General features: G+C 37.7%; 1 protein-coding gene across 1 annotated transcript; it reads left to right on the top strand.

Moving 5' to 3' along the window:
- Positions 1-272: 272 nt before the first annotated feature.
- LOC110258885 (olfactory receptor-like protein OLF2) lies at positions 273-1,183 on the top strand. Its single transcript, XM_021082126.1, is given in 2 exon segments — positions 273-615; positions 618-1,183. Coding segments are annotated over 2 exon segments (909 nt in total).
- Positions 1,184-21,075: the final 19,892 nt, after the last annotated feature.

Here is a 21,075-nt window from a genome sequence, read left to right as displayed (position 1 = left end):
GTGAAACTAGCATGATTTAATTTAAATAAAACTGGGCCACAAGCAGTATAACACTACTGAATGTAAGTGATATTATTATTATCATTTATTGATTTATATTAAATTGGATATATTTTAAGGAGTCAGTTTACCTCATGCAGTCCTAGCATTATATCTTTCTCTAATTATTGAAATAGAGAAAAGACTAGTAGGTGAACAGTTAAGATAGTAAGATGATGTTACCCTCCACTTCCGTTTCCTCTTTCACAACCAGGGATTTCCAGGTCTGAGCGATGGCAGCTGAGAACTGCACCATGTTTACTGAGTTCACGTTCCTGGGACTTTCAAGCAGACAGGATGTGCAGCAGGGGCTCTTAGTGCTCTTCCTGCTGGTTTATGGCATAACTGTGGTGGCCAATCTAGGGATGATCCTGCCGATCCAGATGGACCCCAGACTCCACACACCCATGTACTATTTCTTGAGAAATCTGTCCTTCTGTGATGTCTGCTACTCCTCCTCTGTCTCTCCCAAGATGCTGGCTGATTTCTTATCTGAGCAAAAGAGGATTCCATACAATTTATGTGCTGTCCAGATGTACCTTTTTGGGACCTTTGCAGATGTGGAATGCCTTATGTTGGCATTTGCAATCCACTCCTTTATACAATGGCCATGTCCAAGAGAGTCTGTACCAAGCTAGTGGTCATTGTATACGTAGAAGGTTTGGAGGATTCAGCAATCCACACCTGTTGTACATTTCGATTATCCTTTTGCAATACCAATATCATTGAGCACTTTTCCTGTGACTTCCCACCCTTGCTAGCCCTCAGCACCTCAGATACAACCATCAGTGAGATAATGTTGCTCATCTCCAGTTGTTGTGTTGTGGGCTGTAGTATCATCACTGTCCTGCTCTCCTACAGCTACATCCTAACCACCATCCTTAGAATGAACTCAGCCAAGGGGAGATGCAAAGCCTTCTCTAATTGTGCCTCCCACTTAACCGCTGTGGTTGTGTTTCATGGCACACTCCTGTTCATGTATTTCAGACCCAGCTCCAGTTACTCCATGGACATGGACAAAATAGTCTCTGTCTTCTACACAGTGGTCATCCCCATGTTAAACCCACTGGTCTACAGCTTAAGGAATAAGGAAGTGAATGTTGCCCCAAAGAAAACAATCAGTACTAAATTATGTGCTGGATAATACAGGGTATTCATCCAAATCTATTTAAAGATTCTGAGAGCGGAAGCTCAAGTCCCTTGATATAGATTCCTGTAGTCTCACCTGTACAACCCTCTGGATATTGCCCCTTACTTACCTTTGTGCCTAAGTTGATTGTAGGGAGCAGGCATTATTGACCTTCATCTTCTCTCCAAACTAAGGAAAAGTCATCTTGGAGTCACTTTACTTTTTTGCAGAGATAGTCTTTTTATACCTCTCTTTCCTGTTCTTGAGTTGCTCTAGTATGAGATATTTTGGGCAAGTAATATTTCCACCCAAGCTAATTTAAGTTATCTTCCTTAAGCCTTCAAACTTTTTTGTTGTTTTACTTTTCTTTAAAGTTTTATTGAGGTATAGTTAAATTACAGTGTTGTGATCATTTCTGCTGTACAACAATGTGATTCAGTTATACATACATGCTACATGCACATCCATTCCTTTTCAGATTCTTTTCTCATACAGGTTATTACAGAATATCAGGTCCCTGTTGGTCAATCGTTCCACATACCACAGTGTGCACATGCCAAACCCAAACCCCCAGTCCATCCCTCCCTGACACCTGTCCCCTTTGGTAACCACAGGCTTGTTTTCAAAACCGGTGAGTGTTTATGTTCTGCAAATAATTTCATTTGTATTCTGTTTTTAGATTCCACATAGAAATTATATTATATGTTGTTTAAACTTGCTCAGGCAAAAGAGGGTTAGTGGGTCCAATCAGATTTGTTTTTATCTTTTTATGTACTTACATCATCCTATATATATTCCAACACTGAGAAGTAAATAATTGTTACATAAATAAATAAGAAATTTCCCTCTCTATACTAAATATTCCATTAAAGCACAGACCTTACTGTCTTAGTCACCATTATTTCTGCTTTTTTCTTCACAATGCTTGGCTTCTGGATACTGATAATTAATATTTATTGAATAAATGAAAGAGTATAGCCTGAAAAAGTAATGCAAATTTGAACATTTGTAAATTTCCCAAACAAACAAACAAAAAACCCAACAAGACCCTCTTTTAATTTCATTCTAGCATGTTCTCTTTAGGTGAAATCCATCTGCATTTGTTTTCTTTTGCCTTAGGCAGAAATGAGACTCTAGGACAGGAATTATTTGCTGCAAAAATCTTCTCAGACTATTCCTCTTCTTTCTGCCTCAGGTATATCAGCAAATATTCCCCCATCCTCCAGCTCCCCAGGGGTTCATAGCATTACACCACTTAAAATTGAAAGAAATGGAATTCCCATTGTGAATCAGCAGTAACGAATCAGACTAGCATCTATGAGGATGCATGTTTGATCCCTAGCCTTGCTCAGTGGGGTAAGGATCTGGCATTAACACAAACTGTGGTGTAGGTCATAGACCTGGCTTGGATCCTGCATTGCTGTGGCTGTGGTGTAGGCCGGCAGCTATAGCTCTGATTTGACACCGAGCCTAGGAACTTCCATATGCCGTGGTTGTGCCCCCCCCAAAAAAATAAATAAATAAACTGAAATGCCCCATTGATATATAATTTAAATTGGAAATGATAAACAAAATTTTAACATTGGTCACTGCTATTGTGTTGTGCTGAGTGGTTGAATATTAGTGAATCCTGTAACCTCTTCCAAAAACTAAATTAATTTTGCATATTTGATTCACCCTGTGTTCAATGAACAATTAATCCAGTTGTGAAAACATACCACCAGTTCAACTTCTCAGAAGTGTTAATTTTATCTTAGGTTGTTGCCAAGAAAGGAACATGGAGGATCTATTTTTGGTTCCAAGAGGAGAGAGTAATGTCTTATGCAAGGTTTTTATGTAGGTCCTCTCCCCTAATTATGAATATTCCTTTCGTGTACAAAATGTGTCAATTGTTTTGTAATCAAAGCATCATAGGAAGGAAACAACATATGAGAGACATGAAATTTTCAGCAGGTCATTTGTCTTGCATTGTAGATTAAACAGAATTTTAGACCAAAATGTTTTACAATGTCTTCAATACTTTCTTTTATAATCATAGACAATTTATTTGTTGTTCATAGAATATATCCTATATCATGAACACACAATCACTGTCCAAACCTCTTTTTAACCCAATGTACTTTATTAAAAACCCCTCAAAATATTCATATCTATAAAAATGAAACCCGCTCTACTATTTTAAATAAGTTTCACTGGCCATCTGTCACATATACATGTAACAAAAAAAGATACTCCCTTTTTTCTGTTTCCTTTCAAGATTTTGATTTAAGAGACTTTACAAATCGTCAGGAAACCCATGTTGTTTGTTTTTGTTTTCCTTTTATATTCACTTTAAGAAAATGATAAAGACAGAAGAGAATTTAAGAAAATAACAGTTTGAACTCAGATACACCTGATTTCAAACCTGTATACTGCCATTCACTTGTCAGATCTGTGACCTTAATTAACTACCTCCCCATCAGGGACTAAGGCCCTGGTGCTGAAAGAAAAGATGGTATTGTTCACCACATCGAGTCATGAGATGGAGTTTCAGTTCACCCAGTCTTTCAGATTCCAATTGCACATCCAGGTTCAGGTCATGCTCATGTTTGGAGTTTTCTGCCTGGCAACCCCAGGACTTGCATTTCCCTGAATTCATTCCAGGTTGGAAATGAGTGGAGATTTCTTACAGTGACCCATGCTGGCCATACCACTCCCAACCCAGGCCAGATGCCTGCAACTACTCTAGTAATCTAATTCCCAGATCCCCCATGACCAAGAAATGAGTTTAAACAACCCAGAAATACCATGTTTTATGTTCTGTGTGGCTCTGTCCCAGGAGCTGTAGCTGAAAGGGCTCACTCACCGACAAAGGGAACACTATCTGTTGTGAGAACCAACGCACTTCTGGCACCATTTCCTGCTGTCTAGGGCAAAGCACGTGGCTCTCATCTCTCTCAGGCTCTCATTCCATTTGTCCCCACTGAAATCCCACATTATCCGAACCATATGTCACCACCCATTGTGTGGACAAAACCCTTCTTATAAAGTCAGTTTCCACTGCAGTGAGTGGAATGGACGTCTGGATTTAGAACCTGGCATCTGTAGCAAGACATGTTTCTACAATATTTTCTTAGCCTCTTTGCTTCTATTTTCTGTGCTGAAAACTCCATCTTGTCCTGCTGTACTGTACCCCATATTCCTGCTTGGAAAACAGTCGCAGTGCTGGTAAATGACTTAAGCTTAAGAAAAAAAGACCTAAAGGCATAAGTTATTCATAGGGTCAGCTGAATGAGGACATACTGCATTGGTCTAGGCAAGCCAGACTGTGCAGATGGGCATGCCATTTGCACAACGTGATATTTCCTCTAAAGAATAAGAGGAAGATGAGCCTCATGGCCCCAAGTGGTTTATGAGCGGTCATTAGCAGGATATGCATTAGCAAGGAGAACTGAGGTGCAAACCCAGGCACCCCGGGTTGCTGCAGATAGGCACATTGTCTGCAGAAGCACAATGATGATTCTCTAGAATGCGATGCATAGATAGCTAATGCCAAGCTTCCTCAATGCTGATAATTATTAAATGCCTAAAGGTCAGAATAAAACCTTAACCATCTACCAGCTATGAGACTTTTAAAATAATATGTATAAAAAAAACTATATCCTGTACCTCACTTGACATAATCCTAAAGAGCACAATAAAAGCAGTGTGGTTTCTTGAGGTGGTGCTCTTGGTCCCTGAGACCTTGAGTTCCCTGGTTCCCACCTTTAATTAAGATAAATGTCTCTATGTCTTGCTTTATGTTAACTTTTTTTCCTTAAGTTTCACAGCACCTGTTCTTCAGCCCTCACCAGCTGAACTGGTCTTGGCAGGCATCCATTTTTATTTTCAGAAGGCTTTCCTCTCTAGTTCATCCTCTCTTACTCTATTCAACTCACCTTAGGGTTTTCACTCTTTTTTTGACTAAAAAAAAAACCATTATTGAGGTATAATCGACACATCATGAAATTTATCCAGGGTGAGTGTATTATTTAATGATTTTTAGCAAATGCAGAGAATTGTGCAGTGAACACCATGGTCTAATTTGTATAGGGACATTTTTGAGAGTAAAAGTGGTCACCATCTGGATGCCCAGAAAGCAGTGTAAATGGAACCTGTTCAGGGAAGAGTGGGGCAGATCTTCCCGCCTGTGGACATGGTCCAGGTACATGTGAACCACTGTCACTTGCTTTAGGCTTTCCACCCATGTCTTCTTTACCGGTCATGACCCAGCTGCTGACCAAACTATCATCTCATCATTCATCTGCTTCAGTTCCCATTTCTGCCTCTCAGAGGGTATCTTCCAGAAATATTCATTGCTTACCCATCAAGAGATTTCAGACTAAATCTAATATTTTTTTTGTCTTTTTGCTATTATTTGGGCCACTCCCGAGACATACGGAGGTTCCCAGGCCAGGGGTCAAATCAGAGCTGTAGCCGCTGGCCAATGCCAGAGCCACAGCAACGTGGGATTCTTAACCCACTGAGCAAGGCCAGGGATCGAACCCACAACCTCATGGTTCCTAGTCGGATTCATTAACCAATGAACCGCGACAGGACTACCAGACTAAATCTATTTGTGAAAAAAAATTTATGAGCCAGGCATCAATGTAGTTGATATTCACAAACTGCTTTGTAAAAAGCCATCATACTTGACAATATCTTAAAATAGACATGTGTGTATACAGTACCCCTTCGAGAAATAAACCAAAAATACTGCAAGAGGAAGAAATAGTTTCTATTACAGATATATAATCTAAATAAAAAATAATCGATAATAAAAATTTGTGTATTTTATAAATCTCAGTATATACAATAGGGAAGCTACAGTGATAAATAGGCAAGTGTTCAAATAAAGAATAATTATTAATGGATAAATATAGTAGAGGATTACAACACGGACACACATAACTCCATGATAAGAAAATTCTAAGAGTTTTAAGAGGAACACAGAAGATTCTAGTGATGTTTAGAATATGAGTTAAGATCAGTAACTGAAGAGGGAAGTCAGAAAAAAAGGTCATGAATGTGTTACTATTTGAGGAAATCTTTTTATGATGAATACAGTTTACACAGCTCAGATGTGTGTGTATTTACTCAGAAATCACATTAACAAAGAGTTTCAGTGAATTGCTTTTAGTAACTTTCTTGTGATATATATATATCAACGGCTTTTCTAATATTGAGACTAGCTAATAACAAGATTCATAGGATAAGAAGAGAAAAGGAGTAAGAATAGGAAATATGGAATATAATATGAAGGATACATCTACCCGTGGAATACATATTTAAACATTCAAATTTATTTTATTTAACCTGTCCCCTCTTCAGGGACATTTAGATTGTTTTCAATAATTTTCTACTCCAAAGTATGATGCAACGGATAACTTTTGAAAGTGATGAACTTTTATAGGTTTATTCCTAGGAACAGAATTACTAGTTTAAATGGTCCATGCATATTTAATTTTTATATGCCAGATGAATTATGCTCCATAACGAATATTAGCAAACAATCTTCTATAAACACTACTAACTCGCACTTCCACCAACAATGAATGTGATAAAAATTTCAACTTGAAAATGATAAAGAATTAAGCATAATATAAGTGATGTGAGAAGGCCTGGCTCTAATGTTAGGCTCTGGTCCTATTTTATGGTTGAGTCCTCTTGGCCTATAGAATTGAGGAACTTCTATATCAAGCTGACTTTTCCATTGGTTAGAACCAATACTCAAGAAACAGTGTTGAACAGCTGTCAGGCTCAGTATCATCATTGCTTAATAACGCAATTTCCTGTTCATCATTTTCCTAAAGGCATTTTTTACATCTTTGTTCCTTAGATTGTAAATCAGGGGGTTCAATATAGGTATAATCAAGGTATAGAACACGGAGGTCACTTTGTCAATATCCAGGGACTGACCAGTACTGGAGCACAAATAAGTGAAAATCAGGGTACCGTTGTAGATAGTGACCACAGTCAAATGGGAAGCACAGGTGGAAGAATCATTTTCTTCTTCCCTGGGAAGAACCTGTTTTAAGAATAGCTGCTATGATGCAGACATAAGAGAGAAGAACTGTCAGAAGGCAGATAGCTTCCACCAAATTAGTGAAGACCACCAGAACAACATCATGTATATACATGTCAGAGCAGGACAGAGAGAAGAGTAGGGAGATATCACAAAAGAAATGGTTAATTTCTTTTGAGCAGAAAGACAGATAAAAGGTTTTAATGGTGTGAATAACCAAGTTCATGGTGCCTCTCAAAAAGGCTCCAATGGCAAGCTGGCAGCAAATCCTTTTGGACATAATAACCGAATAGAGCAGTGGCCTGCAGATGGCTACATACCGGTCATAAGCTATGGCAGCCAATAGGAAAGATTCCGTGTCAACCAAAGAGCAAAAAAAAATATAACTGTGCCACACAACCATTGTAAGAAATTGTCTTCTTATTGGAAAGCAAGTCAGCAAGTAACTTGGGGGCGATGACAGAATGGTAGCATGCATCTATGAAAGACAATATGCACAGAAAGAAGTACATAGGGGTGTGCAAGGGGCACTGACCTCCCACACAGAGTGACTTAGAAGGCCATGCACAGACCCAGACCCACACCATGGGTGTCGTGACATTCAGTTACCTCTCTATTCTGTCGCCTTTGTGGTTCCCACTTCATCAATGACATTTTCATTGCCAGGCACAGTCAATTACCATTATTTGCGTTGGCCGTGTTCTGTAAATTTACCTGAGTTAGCCAGTATTAAACCCTGGCTCCTAGGAGAAATAAAGGTTAGGTTGCTGTGAGCCTCTGGTCACGTTTTCATCCTAAGTTTCCCCATGAGCATAACAGAGTAAATGAACAAAAACATAGCAATAAGCGCATCCTGTAGTTCTGGATGGTCATTGAATCCCATGAGAAAGAACTTTATCTTCACGGTGCTATTCTCCATCTCTATTCTCTGCAGTGCTCCTGGACTTCTGAGGTTGTGACAGAGTAAAAATGGCAATGCAAATAATAACCTCAATGTTAACAAAAAAATTTTTAAATAGTTAAAATAATTAGAATAATAATTTTATGTATGTATGTATTTGTTTTTTGGACCACAACCACATCACATGGAAGTTCCCTGGCCAGGGATCGAACCTGTGCCACAGCAGTGACCCAAACCACTACAGTGGCAACCCTGGATCCTTAACCCATTAAACCACAAGGGAATGCCCTAGAATAGTAACTTTAAATCAGTGCGGGCATCCTGATAACACCTAGATATATACAGTGAGTACAGCATAATGCATAGTTTTTTTCATATATTGATAACTTATTACTTCTATTCCTTAAAGCCATTGTTTTTCTCATTAAATGACACACCATCAAACCAGTGGGTGAACTTTAAATCTGGGCTCCACTCTGACTTTCATTAGCTCTCTCATTTTCCATCAATACCAAGTAATTGCAGTTTATTACACTGCTATATAGCAAATTCAGAGTACTAGCCTCTACTCTCCTAGTTAAAATAAAATATTGCCATTCCAGGAGAAGCCTAATATTGATGAGTAGAAGTTCCATCTTTTTTACCTTGAGATGTGGCTTTGCCTCTGAGGAACAAAGGAACATACTAACAGTGCTTGAAATCCACTGATAAAATAAAAAGAGAAAAGATTCTAAATTAGCTACATAAGTAAGTGAATCCTAGTTCTGTCATCCAGCCCTTTTGAAACCTCGTGTTAAATGTTTTTGTAGTTGCTGTTGCTTTTGTTGGATAAATCTTGAGGACTTAAAACCTGTGTTACCCCAGGCATGTTTATGCTCAAAATATCAGTTTCTAAATAGAAAATCAGTGGCTGTGGAAGATAAGCACTTAAAATTCCATCAACCTTTAACATCCTAGGATTAAGGTAAGAACACTTACCAGATTATCTTTTTCATTTATCTTCTTACCACACTGTTAACATCAGTTCATGTTTCATGTGAAAAATCAATTTTGACACTTTGACACTAAAGAAATTGGCCCATTGGAATTTTTTATTATAATCCATTTGATCAGGCCTTCTGTGTTCTAAGAAGAAAGGTGTGCCTCCCATAGGAAGGTGGTAGTTCTCTAGGATGATGCAAGCCTTTTTATATTTTGCTTTGATGCTTTTGAGATTAGCTTTCTCATCTCATATCAAATCCCAGGCACCTATACTCTGATACCCAAATCCCAGTGGGACCATTTACCCGGGAAATTACAATTCTGCTGAGTTGATTAAACACAAAATGATGAAACATGTTTTTCTACATCTTAATAGTGTCTTGAGGAAAAAATATATTATGGTTTTCTAAATGGTTGATTATTACACATAAAATTGGATTACGATACTTGCTATCTAACTTGATTTAACCTGCTCAAATAATCTTATCAAACAGAGTTTTCTATGTAGTAGGATGTGGAATAAACTGGAAAGAAGCAAAAAACATGCACCTACCCAGGTGTTTAAAATGAGAAGATCCATAAAGTAAACATGAGAATAGAATGACTACAAAAAAAAAAAATTAAAGCACATGTAGGTAGAAAGTAAATTACAAATGAAGTCAATAATTTGAATATGTGCTACATGTGCATCATATACAAATGGAATTTTGGTCATCTAAGTCCAGAATCAATCTGAATGTCTTAATTCAATAAATACATTCAGTCTATGAATGTGTGTCAGATAGCGTTCTAGATACAAAACAGAGAAAAAGAGGATAAATTGAACTTGACACTTAGAATTTTGTCAAGTAAAGAATAGTGTATGAGACATGGTAGAGGAAAAAAATCAAAAACAAAAACTATAAGGGGTTTCAAGGAGATTGGCAAGTCCATGGCATGTTTTAAGACTTGAGATTTAGAAAGAAGATGTTGCCTAACGAAGAAATATAAATATATCTATATAGAAAAAAATATATATGTATCTTGACAAAGAGAGCTATGAGCAATTTTGAGCCTCTATTTGCCCATAGGAATAACTTCAGTAGAAAGTAATCTTCCAGTAATTCCAGAAAAATCCCACAGTTAAGTCCCTAGCTAACTAGTGTCCACTCAGAAACCAATCACTGGGTCTCTTGGTGACTGGCCATGAACACATCACAAATGTTGGAGTTCCCACTGTGGCTCAGTGGAAATGAACCTGACTAGAAACCATGAGGATGCAGATTCAATCCCTGGCCTTGCTTGGTAGGTTAAGGATCCAGCATTGCCGTGAGCTGTGGTATAGGCCGGCAGCTCCGATTCAATCCCTAAAGTGGGAACGTCCATGTGCCACAGGTATATTCCTAAAAAAAAAAAAAAAAAAAAAAAAGAGGGAAAAAATACTTCAAAAAATGCTGTTGGATACAAAGACAAGGACCTACAAACAATAGGAGAGGCTGGGTCCCCACCAGGGGATGCTTTTGGTAAGAGAATGAGAAATGCATATTCATCCCTATAATTTGCAAGTGAAGAAGTAACCAGATTTTATGTGTAAAATAAAACCACTTAAAGAAATATAAAAGAAAATTTTATGTGATTGTTTTGTAGAAATGTAACTAAAATCCCTAAAATGCAAGCCCTAAAATCAAAGCTTTCTGGCAGTAAATGAAAATGACTATTCCGTGAAAGACAACCATGCTGTGAGGTGGGAGACACAGGTGGAAAAGGATTTGCATCTTCCCTCAGCAAAGCACACCCTCAGGATGGTGATGAGAATAAACACACAGGAGGTGAGGATGATCACAGTGGCGATGATCTTGCCAATCACTGGCCATGATTGAAAGTGGACTTGAGTTCATTAATCAAGACACCATGAGTTCATTACTTGAAATGTCACAGAAGGCAAGAATAAAGATGGCAGATAGATCCCAAAACAGGTGGCTAAATACCATCGATTGATAGGATGGGATCTCAAGAGCTAAATGCAAGTCAGTCAGAGAACATACAGTTCCATAAAAGTAAGCAGCCAGAAACCAGCACTGTACGGAGTTTTCAGGACATGAAGACTGTACAGCAGTGGGCCATGGATGGGCACAAAACAGTCATAAGGCCATCCGAGTTAACGAGGAAGACCTCAGTGACTACGCATGTGCAAAATAGTAGAATTTCACCATGAACCCAAGAAAGGGGATGGATTATTTCCTTGCTTGAGATACTAACATCTTTGGCACAATGATTGTTGAGTAGCAAAAATCTGCAAAAGACAAGTGTCTGAGGAAAAACTGCATGGGAGTGTGAAGTAGAGAGCTGACTGAATTGGTGCAGGCATGCCCAGGTTGGCCAAAACTGATTCCATACAGGAGAAGGAACAGCAAGGAGAGAAAAATTCTCTCCTCACTTGAATATGATTGTCCAGCAGCAATGAACTCTATCACAGGGGACAATTTTACCATATGTTATGTTTCGGAAATAAAATAATATATGTTGTGTTTATTCTGAGAAAAATAAGAGAGGAAACAAAGTGTTTATATTAACTTTAGAGAAATATCATGTTGGTATCAAACATGGTGTGTTTGAAATAAAATTGTCAAACAACTCAAAACCTTCAATGTCTCAGTGCATCCTGCTGATAAAAATTAAAGTATCAGCAGAAACCCATGTGATACCCAAACTTTTTCTAGCACAGTAAATTGAGCTGATGAATTAAACTAGATATTTTGATGGACATAGAAATAGATTCAGTGATATATTTTAAAGCCAGAAGGAGGTCAACTCTTTTTCCTTGAAAAATGTAATAAGCTCTTTAAAGTACTACTTCTTAATTATTAGTTTTGTATATAGCAGTGTGTCCAGAGAATCCCAATCTCCCTTCCTCCATCATTTCCCCTTTCATAGCCATACATTTGGTTTTGAAATATTTGATTGTTTCTGTTTTATGCATAAGTTCTTTTATATCATTTTATTAGATTTTTGTTAGGTTCTGCATATTAGTGATCTCAAATGATCTCCACACTCTCTCTAGCTTTTATTGTTTGTAGACTTTTTAATGATGGCCATTTTCACTGGTGTGAGGTGATATCTCCTTGTAGTTTTGATTTGTTTTTCTCTCTCTCTCTCTCTCATTAACTATGTGTGGTTTTTTTTAAGTTTTATTGAAGTGGAGTTGATTTACAAGGCTGTGATCATTTCTCTTGTACAATAAAGTACTCAGTTATACATATTTGCCAAGACCAGCTCAGAAGGTGAGGACTGAAGAAAAAGTTAACATAAAACAAGACATAGAGACATTTATCTTAATTAAATATGGGGACCAGGTCACTCAAGGTCTCAGGGACCAAAACGCAGCCTCAAGAAACTACGCTGTTTTTATTGTGCTCTTTAGGATTACATCAAGTGAGTAGGGGGCTGTAGGTGCAGAATATAGTTCTTTTATTATGTTAAAAGTCACATAGCTTGTAGCTGGTTAAGCTTTTATTCTGACCTTTAGGCATTTAACAATAATTAACTTTGAGGAAACCTGGCATTAGCTGTCTATGCATAGCATCTAGAGAATCATCACTGTGTGTGCCTATTTGCAGCAACCTGGCATGCCTAGGTTCGCACCTCCATCTCCTTGCTGATATACATCCCACTAAGAACCCCTCATAAACCCTCTGGGGCCATGAGGCTCCTCTTTCTCTTGATGCTCTTTCTCTTATTTTAACAGTCAGGCCTGCCCGGACCAAAGCTTTATGTCCTCATTCAGTTGACCACATGAATAACTTTTGTGTTTTGGTCTTTGTTCTTAAGCTTAAGTTATTTACCAGCACTGTGACTATTATTCAAGCAGGAATATGGGGTAAAGTAGAGCAGCATAAGATGGCGTTTTCAGCATAGAAAATAGAAACAGGCTAAGAAAAGATTGTAGAAATATGTCTCCCGACACATATCCACACATCCATTCGCTTTCAGATTCTTTCCCCTCATAGATTATCACGGAATATTGGGTAGAGTTCTTTGTGCTGCATATACCACTGGTCCCCATTGGCTAATCTTTCCATATAGAAAGTGTGCATATGTCAGTCCCAAAGCCCCAGTCCATCTCTCCCCACACCACTTATCCCCTTTGGTAACCATAAGTTTTTCAAAGTCTATGAGTCTGTTTCTGCTCTGCAAATAAGTTTACTTGTATCCTTTTTTTAGATTCCACATATGAGAGATAACATAAAATGTTTGTTTTTACTGTCTGACTAACTTCACTTAGTATGATAATTTCTAGGTCCATCCATGTTGCTTCAAATGTCATTATTTCTTTTTTTGTCTTTTTGTCTTTTTTGGGCTGCACTTGCAGCATATGGAGGGTCCCAGGCTAGGGGTCTAATCAGAGCTGGCCAGCCTACATGACAGCCACTGCAACGTGGGATCCCAGCTGTGTCTACGACCTACACCACAGCTCATAGCAACACCAGATCCTTAATCCACTGAGCAAGACCAGGGATTGAACTTGCGTCCTCATGGATATTAGTCAGGTTCATTAACTGCTGAGCCATGATGGGAACTCCATTATTATCTATTCTTCTGTTGATGGACATTTAGGTTGCTTCCATGTCTTGACTATAGAAAGTAGTGCTGCAATGAACACTGGGGTGCATGTGCATATATCTTTTCAATTTATGGTTTTCTCCAGATACATGCCCAAGGGTGGGATTGCTGGATCATATGGTAGGTATACTTTTAGTTTTTTTAAGGAATCGTCATACTATGCTCCATAGTGGTTGTACCAATTTACATCCCACCAACAGTGTAGGAGGGTTCCCTTTTTTCCATACTCTCTCCAGCATGTATTGTTTGTAGCTTTTTTTTTTTTTTTTTTGCTTTTTTTTAGGGCCACACTCATGGCACATGGAAGTTCCCAGGCTAGAGGTTGAATCAGAGATGTAGCCGCTGGCCTGCACCACAACCACAGAAACACCAGATCTGAGCTGCATCTGTGACCTACACCACAGCTCACAGCAACACTAGATCCTTAACCTGCTGAGTAAGGCCAGGATCAAACCTCCATCCTCATGGATGCTAGTCAGGTTCATTTCTGCTAAGCCGTGATGGGAACTTGCTATTTTTTGTAGACCTTTTCATAATGGCAATTCTTACTGGTATGAGGTGATATCTCATTGTAGTTTTGATTTGTATTTATCTAGTAATTAGTGATATTGAGATTTTTTTATGTTCTTTATGGCCATCTGTCTTCTTTGCAGAAATGTCTATTTAGATCTTCTGATCATTTTTTTTTGATTGGGTTGTTAAATTATGCTTTATAGCAGTTGTAAGAGTTACCAAAGAGATAATTTGAAATCTAAAGATAAATAATAAAAGAATATAAAATTTTCCATCAGTATTTATTGTTAGTGCCTGTAGTGTCAAAATATCAAATTATTCTCTTTATTTTGTCACCCATTAATTTTTAAGCAAAAGCCAGGAGACTTAAACAGTATGTATTTCCTTTTTCACAGAATAAATGGTAAAGGGATTGTGCCTCTGAATTTGCTAAAAATTAATAATACTTTGCCAAGATAGAGAAGAAACATGAAGTTTATCCTCTGAAAATGGATTATTTATCATTGATTCCCATCAAAATCAATATCACATTTCTATGACATCACTCTTCTACTTGAGCTAAATACCAAGTAAGTGACAATGTGTAGTAGATCGTTTATTTGTGAATATGTAAAACAATATAAATTGTCATTACATATCCAACGTTAACCAGAAAAAATCTCAATAATTCATCAATGTAAGTTTGAAACTATAAAACCATTTCAAATGGCTTCATTGAACTGTTGTAAAATTCTTGTCTAATTTTCACTTTACCCTCACAAAAATAGCAAGAAATTCTTCTCTCAATATTTTTATCACAGAATTTTGAATTTTACTCAGACTCAAAGAATACAGATGAAAGGTTGGATGTGTTAGTAATTCAAGCAAAATTAATGATAGAAGATAAAATCCCTCTTGCCAGGGTGGGTTAAGGATCCAGCATCGTCACTGCAGCAGCCTGGGAACAGAGATCATTGCTGTGGGCAGTTTTGATCCCCAGCCTGGGAACTTCCACATGCTGCAGGTATGGCCAAAAACAAACAAAGAAAAAAAGGATGATGATAGGAGAGTTGAAAGAAATGATATATACAATGTTAAATTTTTTTCAAATTACTTACCTGTGTCCATGAGGGTGTCTTATAATAAATATTAGAATGGTTAGAGGAAAAATTAATCCTCCCTAATATACACAACCATCTAGGATGGATTATTTCTATGTTCAGATAATACTTAAAAGTTAGAGTTAATTTAAATCAACATTCAAGTCCAAGAAAAGCTCTCAATTTTTACAACACAGCTACTCAGTTATTTTATGGAGACTGCCTAGAGAGTCCTGATAAAGAGACCTGAGATACAGCCTTGGTTGAACTGCCATATGAAGTAACAATCTATTTATGCTAATGAGGAGGTGAGACAGGAAGCTTAAAACATAGAACATGAATAAATTGTCTTTGTTGTTATTCCCAATATTCTGAGATGCAAGCTAATATCCCTAAGCCTCTTGTAGATCCTTTCATACTCTACCCTGAAACTCTTCCAAAATAAACTGTAAAATTTAAAAAAGAAAAAGTACACTCGAGAAATAACTGTTATTACCTCAACTGCATTTCAAATCCCACATTCAAGTTTAGAGAAACTTGGCCAATACTATCCAGAGCAAAAGACAAAGTGACCATCCCCAGTGGTAGAATGTGGATATAATTTATCCCCTGGTATGATGTGGTGAGAAAATCTTCACCTCTGTGACATTCTTTCCTCCAAACCCATAACCCAAGTTAATTTGAGAAAATCATTAAGCAAACCCATATTTGGAAACATTCTGTAGGATACTTAGGCAGTGCTCCTTAGAATTGTCAAAGCCAAGAAAAACAAGAAAACAGTGTAAAATCATCTCAGATCAGAGGCAATTTGTGAGATTGATGACAATACTATGTGGTTCCCTTGATGGGATCCCAGAAAAGAAAGAGCACATTAATGAAAAATATCATGGAATCCGAATAAAATTTATATTTTAGTGATTATAATGTACCAATATTTCTCTTTAAAAACAATATTTCATTGTGGTAAGAACATGGCCATGATACTATCCTCTTAAGAGATTGTCTGTGTACATTAGAGTATTCTTGATGATACATGTGATTTTTTGTTGGTTTTTTTTTGTTTGTTTGTTTTTGGCTGCCCCAAGGCATCTGGAGCACCCAGTCCAGGGATCAGATCCAAGCTGCAGCCTCTAACTAAGCCACAGCAATACTGTATCCACGTCCCAGCCCTCCTATGCCACTGCTGATCTTGTTGCACCACAGCCAGATCTCCTGATTTTTATGTACAGTACAGCACTAGAAGTTATTCAACGTGCTTAACTGAAACTTTATGCCCCTAGATTTGTGACTTCCCCCTTCCCCCTCCACTGACCTCTGTCTGGGATCATCCCATTCTATGATTCTATGAAATCTATTACATCGAACACATCATCTAGGTGGAATCATACAGTATTTGCCTTTCTGGGACTGGCTTATTTCACTTAGCATGATGACTTCAGTGTTTATCCATGCAGTCACAAATTTTATTTATTTTTATTTTTTATTTTTTTTTATTTTCCCACTGTACAGCAAGGGGGTCAGGTTATCCTTACATGTATACATTACAATTACAATTGTTCCCCCACCGTTTCTTCTGTTGCAACATGAGTATCTAGACAAAGTTCTCAATGCTATTCAGCAGGATCTCCTTGTAAATCTATTCTAAGTTGTGTCTGATAAGTTCAAACTGCCGATCCTTCCCACTCCCTCCCCCTCCCATCAGACCGCCACAAGTCTCTTCTCCAAGTCCATGATTTTCTTTTCTGAGGAGATGTTCATTTGTGCTGGATATTAGATTCCAGTTATAAGTGATATCATATGGTATTTGTCTTTGTCTTTCTGGCTCATTTCACTCAGTATGAGATTCTCTAGTTCCATCCATGTTGCTGCAAATGGCATGATGTCATTCTTTTTTATGGCTGAGTAGTATTCCATGGTGTATATATACCACTTCTTCAGAATCCAATCATCTGTCGATGGACATTTGGGTTGTTTCCATGTCCTGGCTATTGTGAATAGGGCTGCAATGAACATGCGGGAGCACGTGTCTCTTTTAAGCAGAGTTTTGTCCGGATAGATGCCCAAGAGTGGGATTGCAGGGTCATATGGAAGTTCTATGGATAGATTTCTAAGGTATCTCCAAACTGTTCTCCATAGTGGCTGTACCAGTTGACATTCCCACCAACAGTGCAGGAGGGTTGCCTTTTCTCCACAGCCCCTCCAGCACTTGTTATTTGTGGATTTATTAATGATGGCCATTCTGACTGGTGTGAGGTGGTCTCTCATGGTAGTTTTGATTTGCATTTCTCTTATAATCAGCGATGTTGAGCATTTTTTCATGTGTTAGTTGGCCATCTGTATATCTTCCTTGGAGAAATGTCTATTCAGGTCTTTTGCCCATTTTTCCATTGATGGATTGGTTTTTTTGCTGTTGAATTGTATAAGTTGTTTATATAGTCTAGAGATTAAGCCCTTGTCAGTTGCACCATTTGAAACTGTTTTCTCCCATTCTGTAAGTTGTCTTTGTGTTTTCATTTGGGTTTCTTCTGCTGTGCAAAAGCTTTTCAGTTTGATGAGGTCCCATGGGTTTATTTTTGCTCTAATTTCTATTGCTTTGGGAGACTGACCTGAGAAAATGTTCATGATGTTGATGTCAGAGAGTGTTTTGCCTATGTTTTCTTCTAGGAGTTTGATGGTGTCCTGTCGTATATATTTAAGTCTTTCAGCCATTTGGAGTTTATTTTTGTGCATGGTGTGAGGGTGTGTTCTCGTTTCATTGCTTTGCATGCAGCTGTCCAGTTTTCCCAGCAATGCTTGCTGAATAGACTTTCTTTTTCCCATTTGATGTTCTTGCCTCCCTTGTCAAAGATTAATTGACCATAGGTGTCAAGGTTTATTTCGGGATTCTCTATTCTGTTCCATTGGTCTGTCTGTCTGTTTTGGTACCAGTAGCACACTGTTTTGATGACTGTGGCTTTGTAGTATTTCTTGAAGTCTAGGCGAGTTATGCCTCCTGCTTGGTTTTTGTTTCTCAGGATTGCTTTGGCGATTCTGGGTCTTTTGTTGTTCCATATAAATGTTTGGATTGTTTGTTCTAGTTCTGTGAAAAATGTCCTGGGTAATTTGCTAGGGATTGCATTGAATCTGTAGATTGCTTTGGATAGTTTGGCCATTTTCACAATATTGATTTTCCCAATCCAGGAATATGGAATATCTTTCCATTTCTTTACATCTTCTTTGATTTCTTTGATTAAAGTTTTATAGTTCTCGGAATATAGGTCCTTTACCTCCTTGGTCAGGTGTATTCCAAGGTGTTTGATTTTGTGAGGTGCAATTTTAAAAGGTATCATATTTTTGTATTCCTTTTCTAATGTTTCATTGCTGGTATACAGAAACGCAACTGACTTCTGAATGTTAATCTTATATCCTGCTACTTTGCTGAATTTATTAATCAGTTCAAGGAGTTTTGGGGTTGAGTCCTTAGGGTTTTGTAGGTATAGTATCATGTCATCTGCATACAGTGACAGTTTGATCTCTTCTCTTCCTATATGGATGCCTTTTATTTCTTTTGTTTTTCTAACTCTTGTGGCCAGGACCTCCAAAACGATGTTGAAGAGCAGTGGTGAGAGTGGGCATCCCTGTCTTGTTCCAGATTGGAGTGAGAAGGCTTTCAGTTTTTCTCCATTGAGTATTATATTTGCTGTGGGTTTATCATAAATGGCTTTGATTATATTCAGGAATGTTCCCTCTATACCCACTTTGGCGAGGGTCTTGATCATGAATGGATGTTGGACTTTGTCAAATGCTTTTTCTGTGTCTATTGAGATGATCATATGATTTTTGACTTTTCTTTTGTTAATGTGGTGTATGATGCTGATTGATTTGTGTGTGTTGAACCATCCTTGTGAACCTGGGATGAACCCAACCTGGTCATGGTGTATAATTTTTTGATATGTTGTTGGTTGCAGTTGGCTAAGACTTTGTTGAGAATTGTTGCATCTGTATTCATCAATGATATTGGGCGATAGTTTTCTTTTTTGGTGGTATCTCTGGTTTTGGAATGAGGGTGATGGTGGCCTCATAGAATGTCTTTGGGAGTATTCCTTTTTCTTCAACCTTTTGAAAGAGTTTAAGGAGAATGGGCAGCAATTCACCTTTATATGTTTGATAGAATTCGCCTGTGAAGCCATCTGGTCCTGGACTTTTATTTGTAGGGAGTGATTTTATGACCTCTTCAATTTCATTTCTAGTGATGGTTCTGTTCAGTTGGTCTGTTTCTACTTGATTCAGTTTTGGCAGGGTGTAAGATTCTAGAAAATTGTCCATTTCTTCCAGATTGTCAAACTTGTTGCCGTATAGTTGTTCATAGTATTCTCTTACGGTTTTTTGTATTTCTGCAGTATCTGTTATGATTTCTCCTTTTTCATTTCTAATTTTGGTTATTTGGGTTCTTTCTCTCCTCTTTTTAGTGAGTCTGGCCAGGGGGTTGTCAATTTTGTTCACCTTTTCAGTCACAAATTTTAAATTTCCATCTTTTTAAAGGCTGAATTGTATTCTGTTGTATGTAGATGTTGAATTTGATTTATCCACTGATTTGTCCATAGAAATTTAGTGTGTTTTCACATCTTGGCTATTGTGACTAGTTCTGCTGTGAACATGGGTATGCCAATATCTCTTTGAAATCATACCTTCAATTATTTTGGATAAATCCCCAGCAGCAAGATTACTGCATCATATGGTTATTTATTTTTTGTTATAAAAACCCTTCATACTATTTTCCACAGCAGCTGCCCCTTTTGCTGTCCCTCCAACAGGCTACAAAAGTTCCCAAATTTCTCCTTATCATCATTCTCATGTCTTTTTTTTTTTTTTTTTTTGATAATGGTCATCCCTATAGATGTGAGGTGATATCTCATTATGGTTTCGATTTGCATGTTCCCCTGACGATTCCTAACAATGAGTATTTTTCTTCTTATATATCACCCAATGGCCATCTGTATACCTCTTGAGAAGAAACATCTAAATTATATATATATATATATATATATATATATGAAATTAATCCTTTATCAGACACATGAATTGCAACTATTTTCCCCATTCTGTAGCCTTTTCAATCTGTTTACTTTTTGCTTTTATCCACAGAAGGTTTTGAGAAAAGTACATGGCAATTGTGTAAGATATAACAGGTAATTCAAAATATTATGGTCATCAGTCCACCCCAGTTCACCTGGAACTGTCTGGGATTCAGTACTGTAAATCACACAAATGAAGAATTCCCTCAATCATATCCATTTATAACAATGATTTCTTTCTAAGATTAACATTTCTAATAAGATCATCTCTGTTTCTACAACCCTAGCCTCAGCTTGTTCTAGGTGTTTCAGCATTAAAGTTTAGTGGTCCCAGAAAACAGTGGGATCTCTTGATGGTTTCATGTGTTCAGATATTCTAAGATTTAAGAATCAACCAGAAGGTAATTATTTCAAGTCAGTTCCCACTATTAATAAAATTCTTTAGTGATCATTTTCAGAGTTCCTCAGCCTTGGCACTACTGATATTTCATGCTGGGTTATTCTTTCTATGGGGAGCTACCCTGTTCCTGGTACCATGTACAGCAGTATCTCTGGCCTCTGTCCAGGGAATGATAGTATCACCCTCACCCTTGACCATGCTTTGTGACAAATCAAAAATGTCTCCAGACATTGTCAAATGTCTCTTTGGGATGGCCAGGGAGGTGCATGATCCCCTGAGTTTGAGCACTGCTGCCTTATTTCTTGAATCTGACAGATTTTCATGTTCTTCTGTCTGA

This window comes from Sus scrofa, unplaced genomic scaffold (genome assembly GCF_000003025.6).
Source record: "Sus scrofa isolate TJ Tabasco breed Duroc unplaced genomic scaffold, Sscrofa11.1 Contig53, whole genome shotgun sequence".
Classification (NCBI taxonomy): Eukaryota; Metazoa; Chordata; class Mammalia; order Artiodactyla; family Suidae; genus Sus; species Sus scrofa.
The sequence above is the reverse complement of the archived record's forward strand: the minus strand, read 5'-3'. Positions and strand labels throughout refer to the sequence as shown.